This window comes from Dendroctonus ponderosae, unplaced genomic scaffold (genome assembly GCF_020466585.1).
Source record: "Dendroctonus ponderosae isolate FM_Combo_2020 unplaced genomic scaffold, Dpon_F_20191213v2 Dpon_F_20191213_4, whole genome shotgun sequence".
Taxonomy (NCBI): domain Eukaryota; kingdom Metazoa; phylum Arthropoda; class Insecta; order Coleoptera; family Curculionidae; genus Dendroctonus; species Dendroctonus ponderosae.
In genome coordinates, this window is record NW_026018611.1 from 629,791 (window position 1) to 635,306 (window position 5,516).

The following is a 5,516-nucleotide window of genomic DNA, read 5'->3' on the forward strand; positions in this document are numbered from 1 at the left end:
AAATTTTTCCTGGTGCGAAGGTACTTCTTCTCCTGGATCTCTTTCATAATCTGATAAATTTTCAAGTCAAGAGCTTGCGGGGCACGGAAATGGAGATTTTTTGAAAGCAGACGTAGACAATGCGCTTCCTGAGCAAAATTTGAATTTTTTCAAAAATGAAGCCTGCTTTAGACTAGTTTAAAACGTTTCAGAGACAAAGTCGCAAGTGCCATCTGTAACTTATGAAAATTGCAATTTTTTTAAAGCAGACGTGCCGAAAGGGCGTTTTGGACAGATTTTAAAAAATTGCCACACATTTACAGAGAACCGCGTTGAAAACGTTCAGTAGTCACTCACTTTTTCCTTTAATGGAAACACCACCAAACCCTTCCTTGTGCTGTAAACCAACGTCTTCCTGTGGCTTCCGTGCCAACATTGAGCCAGTTTAATGCGCAACACTTCACAACACCTTCCTGGCTCCTCAAAACCGAAACTTTTGGCAGAATGTCGAAAGAACAGGCACATTCTGCCAGGCGAAGACTTTCTCAACTCGCAACCGCAGATTAATGAACCTCCTTATCTATATTAACGCGATATGCGCCAATTTAATTACGCTATTTGCTTATTAACTGTGGGGAAAACAATCAATATACATATAGCAAACAAAGCCAAAAAATCATATAAAATCAGGCCTAAAACAAAAAAACAACTGAACGCAAATATGGTATATTGCAAATTAAAAAAAATATAAAAAAAAAACTTCACCCAGTCAAATAATACACCACAAAATCCACATCTGGTTCTACAACACTAGACGTTGGCTTATTACCTGAAATCCGCTACTAACTAATCAATCTGCAGATTCTTCAAAATCGTCTTCTCATCAAGCTCCACCTGTTGGGGGCTTTTGTTGGTCAAAAACCCCCACCAGCTGCCCCTCTTCACTCGTTTGCTCTCATCAGCCTTCAGATGTTCGGACTCGACCAGCCAATCCCGATACTTTCCAAGGAGGGCCTTTGTGATGGTGTCCAGATCTTCAACTGTTGGCGCTTCGCCTCCATAGTCCATTGGCAGCAGTTCAGTGGGGAAACCGTCTGGAATACTGCCTGGATGGGTACGAAAAAATCCAATTTAGCCAAGAAAATTCGGTGCCAAACACTCGGCTTACCTTTATGGAACCGGACCAGATTCAGAAGCTCGGATCGCACCAATGGAACCACTAGTCTCATTACGTGATGGATCCAGGTGGCCGTGTTGAGCACATGGATTTGCTTTAATCGGCATGGATGAGCGTCCTGGAAAGTCCGGAAAAAATCCGATGATCAAATCTACACACATATACATTTTTTTCTGGAAAAATTACCTGTATGTAATACATGAAGCATTTTAAGGCTGGGAGGCTGACTCTGGCTAGATGGCCCAGGCACACGTCTTTCATGTCGAAAATCACTATATATCTGCAAAAGCAAAACCTTATAATTCCCCTCAAAAATTAACAGTGAGATTTTTTCCCCCATTGAAACTTTGAACAGCACGATTGAAAAACCACAAATAGTTTGAAAGCTTCTGCCTAGCAAGTGCATGGTAAAAAAACAGCTCAAATATAGCATTCCAAGCTGAAATTTAATTAATCTCTGCAATTAGCCGAATAAGAGTGAATTTTAATGTCCATTTGAAGCGTTTTCAAGAGCCGCCGATAGCGAAAGGCAAACAACAATCGGGCCCAGTGTGGAACGTGAACAATCCCATTAATATGCAATAAGAAGAAAGCGCTCAGATGTGCAATGAGGAAATGCATCAGCCTTAATAACTATTATGCAGCCACGTTGTGCAATCATTGCAATAATGATTCAATAGGGAAACATTTCAGCTGCGAATTATGATTATGATTTAGCTGCAGGGGCACTGAACGTTGGCATAAGATTGAAAGGCTACAAATCAACATCCTGTGGTCTTTTTAAGGTAAATTTGGGGCCGGAAATTGTACATAAAGAAAAATTACCCTTCTTGTAGGCCATCCTCGGACAGGACGCAATCGTTGTACATGCAAAACCCCTTAACCACATCGTTGAAGTTCATTTTAGTCGGATCAGGGTCTCGGACTGAGTAGAGCAGCACTCGGTATCCTTCGGGCGTGGTTTTGGGCAATCGGACCAGATATCTGCAACAAAACCATTCATTATTGCCCAGCTAAAACTACACAAACCTGGGAACCTTTTGGGCTTCTGAGCGCTGCGAAACAATGACAATAATGAGCGATTTTCATCAGCTAGCTTTGGTTGGGCTAAAGCTGTGGGCAGTCTCTTGTGCCCAAACGCTGCAGCGTTCCCTCAAAGTTGAGGAAATTATTCCTCGCGGACATTCGCTCAAGCTCTTTGCCCGCTTGGCACTCAACAGGGCAACACAGGGAATTGATTTTGAACTGTTTGCGCAATTTGGCCTCCCGCCGCTCGCGGTTCTGAGCCACAATCTTGTAAGTGAAACTCTGCTGATGTCTACTGGGTTTGGGCTTGAGCTCTTTGCCCACCAAGCGCGGCTTCAGAATGACTTTGTCCAGCAAACTGATTGGTTTCGGGGGACTCTCTTGGACAGGCTCCGGACGTTTGGAGGTGCCTGAAATGTGCACCGTTTTAAATGACGAGTCTGCCTCCCAGTGGGTTTAGTGAGGTTAGATCAAGGGCTTATAAATTGGTTGAAAATTGAGTAAACAGAGTGCGTGCGCTTCGCTGGCGAACAGACCTCTGAGGATGGTAGCCAGGCTGGCTAGAGAAACGTCCAGGCCAAAAGCCTGCTCCTAGGAGCATCTGGCTAATGTAGGGCGATCAGTCGATGCAAACAGCAATGGAGTACTTGGGAAAATCACCGGAATTTACGCTCAGAAATGGACGGTGAAGATCACGTTCACTTACCACGTAGTTAAATTGAAGAATGCACTAGTAGACGCTCTTCAGTTGCAAGTTTGCTTCGTTCGAGCTGAACGCGAAGAGAAACGCGCGGGTCTTTGAACGTCCCTCCTGACAAGCCGCCAGGCAATGCGATCAAAATCAGCACACTTTTGCTTTGTTCTGCGGCGAAACGTTGCACAGAACTTCCGAAAATAATCCCCGAATTTTCGATGAATTCTCACCCAATTTGAGCGGCAAATTTAGGGAATTTCAAAAGCTAATTGGAGTCTGGGACCTATTTTGACCGGGGGCATTGCCAAAAAGTCAACAACTGGCTTAAACACAAGCGGCGGTTGGTTGATAGCGGAGCGTTGCCAGGCAACGCTGAGGCGCCAAGTTCGAACAGTTGCGCGATTTCAGGCGTTCGGAGCGCAAATTTGCCGGAAGAATAGGGGAAGCGAAGCAAAAAAAAATAGCAGGAGAAGATTGTGAAAAATTCCCACAACAAACCTAGTTTCACTTTGTTGAAAAGCGACGAAACCTCCATTGGGCGCGCCCCCCTAGTTTCCTTCCTGTTCCCTTGCGCTTTCATCATCACGCTTTCCTTCTGGAAGTTTTCAGGCAAATTCCAGGCCCGCGCCGCTTGCAGCTGCTCCATCAGCAGCTGAATGGCCGGTTTCTTCTTCGTCTTCTTCTTCTTGGCCTTCTGCTTCAGCACCTTGACTTTCACCCCCTTGGGCTCGGCGGTTTGTTCAACTTTGAGCGCCTTCTGCTGCTTCACCGGCTCCACGCACAGAAAGTCCGAGAAGCTCTTCAAATTCATGCTCTTCCTCCTGAACTCTGTGTAGAGTGGGGCTTTCGCTGGCACTTTCGCCCTCAAACTGCCCATTCTGAGCGGTACCACTTCCAGCTTGGAGCTGTGATCAATGCTGGTGGAAAAGTTGGACTTGAATTGGGGAATCTTCGCTGGGTCAATCGGCTCCAGCACGTTTCTTCGCGAGGAGAACCTGTAGGAGACTTTGTCCGGCTCCCTGGTGCTGTCAGGTCTGTAGGAGGCGCTTCGCAGCCTAACAGCGGCAGGCACTGGTCTGGATGGCTCCTTTGATTGCAGCCGGTAGGGGGTGGTGGAGGAGCGCATTTCCAGGCTGCTGGCCGTTTGAGGCCGCTGCTGTTGCGTGGAGGAGCGCGGCGCTGAAATGTTCAACTGGGAGGAAGATCGTCGTAGCTTTGGCATGTTGCTTCTATGGAGAATCTGCGCAAAGAGCGGCTCTTCATCTTCAAATCGTCGCAAGCGTCGCGCCGTTTGATCGGTGAAATCTGCCATGTTTTCCGCGTCTAAAAGGGAACTTTACGATCACTAAAAGTGCCATTTAGCCCGGGCGTTGCAAACCGTTCACCTCCAGGCTCGTCTTCAATCTCGTAGTCCTCCTGCTGGTGCCTCTGTTTGATTTTCTTCAGAAAAATCGGCATTATGGTGCTTCGCTGCCTGAATCGCTTCGGTTTCGACTCGCTCTTCACACTGACACAGTCCGAGTCCTTTTGCATGTCGGTTTTGCCCTTTCGGTTCAGCAGTTCTTCGAAAATGGTGCATCTTTTCACTTTTCTTCGCCGTTCTTCGCCGATTTTCATTATGGGCTCCGGTGGCTCCTCCACATCCATGAACACTTTCGGCTTCTTGTGGTTCGGTTGGGCGCAACTCAAGACGTGCTGGTACGTCACTGAACCCGGCGGTTTTATCCCTTAAAATTCATTTTTGGTTTAAAAGGGGTTTAGTAGATAAAAATGCCAAAAATTATGCTGGAAATTGATGTTGAATTTTTTTTAAGCGTCTCACCAACATTTTTTTCCCTAACCGATCAAGCGAAAGCGTTAGTTTTTGGAGCGAACCCAAGAGAAAGCTCTGTTCTATATATGGGGAAAGCGTCGTTTTGGAGCAGCTTTTGGGGTAATTTTGGCGAATTTTCAAACCTGCTGCTTGCAATTGAGTGTTTAAAACTTCGAAAATTATTTTTTTTTAAACCATTAAATCTTGGGAATTGTTTCAACGTATAGTATAACGTATAATAGCTAAGAAGCATGTTTTGCTTCATATTGAGCAAAAGTTTCACTTGGACAGCATGTTTCAAGCAATTTGAGCAATTTTTTCAACATGGGTGTCATTGTCTGAACCGTGCAAGGCAATTTTGAAAAATTTGTTCTTCGAAAATCACCAAAGTTTAAACATTTCTTTGGCTGCAGTTTGACGAAGAATCTGTCGATTCGTATTTTTTTAAAGTTTCATTCCGATACCGCTTTTGAGAAAATGTTGACAAATTTTCAAAGTTGGTGCTGGTAGTTGAGCCAAGTGCGTCATTAAAAAAATTGTTTTTCCAAAAATTGCTCACAATACTGGGGTTGTGGGAAAAGGGGTTTCACACGCATACCTTCCTGTATGTTGTGCAAAAGTTTCACTTTGCTGGCGCGTTTGAGGTATTTTTAATAATTTTTTAAAATGAGTGCACGTAATTGAGCTGTTAGCTGCAAGGCTAATTTTTTAAATTTGCCTTCAAGAACTGGGCACGTTTGAAAGGGTTTTAACACCTCTTGATGAAGAACAGTTTGGTTCATATTTGCAGAAAGTTTCATTTCGACAGCACTGGTAAAAAAAGTTTG

At 44.8% G+C, this 5,516-nt stretch overlaps 2 protein-coding genes across 4 annotated transcripts in view; both read right to left on the reverse strand.

The window, feature by feature from the left end:
• The window catches only part of LOC109540087, a gene marked incomplete in the record, with an annotated part of 30,814 nt that extends 30,288 nt beyond the window's left edge, over positions 1-526 (reverse strand). Inside the window, 1 exon segment of the mRNA XM_048666186.1 lies at positions 337-526. Within this exon segment, the coding sequence (XP_048522143.1) occupies positions 337-504 (168 nt within the window).
• A 163-nt stretch (positions 527-689) lies between these two features.
• The window catches only part of LOC109540082, a 29,667-nt gene continuing 24,840 nt past the window's right edge, over positions 690-5,516 (reverse strand). Inside the window, exons 3-6 of one of the 3 annotated variants that reach the window (XM_019908276.2) lie at positions 1,982-2,140; positions 1,343-1,436; positions 1,148-1,274; positions 690-1,085 (exon numbers count right to left, since the gene is read on the reverse strand). In XM_019908276.2, coding sequence (XP_019763835.2) covers positions 826-1,085; positions 1,148-1,274; positions 1,343-1,436; positions 1,982-2,140 — 640 coding nt within the window. In that variant the 3' untranslated portion in view covers positions 690-825. Of the gene's footprint in view, positions 1,086-1,147; positions 1,275-1,342; positions 1,437-1,981; positions 2,141-2,193; positions 2,593-3,374; positions 4,211-4,261; positions 4,604-5,516 lie in introns of those variants that run through there. The other 2 variants (XR_002172158.2, XR_002172159.2) reach the window with 2 other exon arrangements.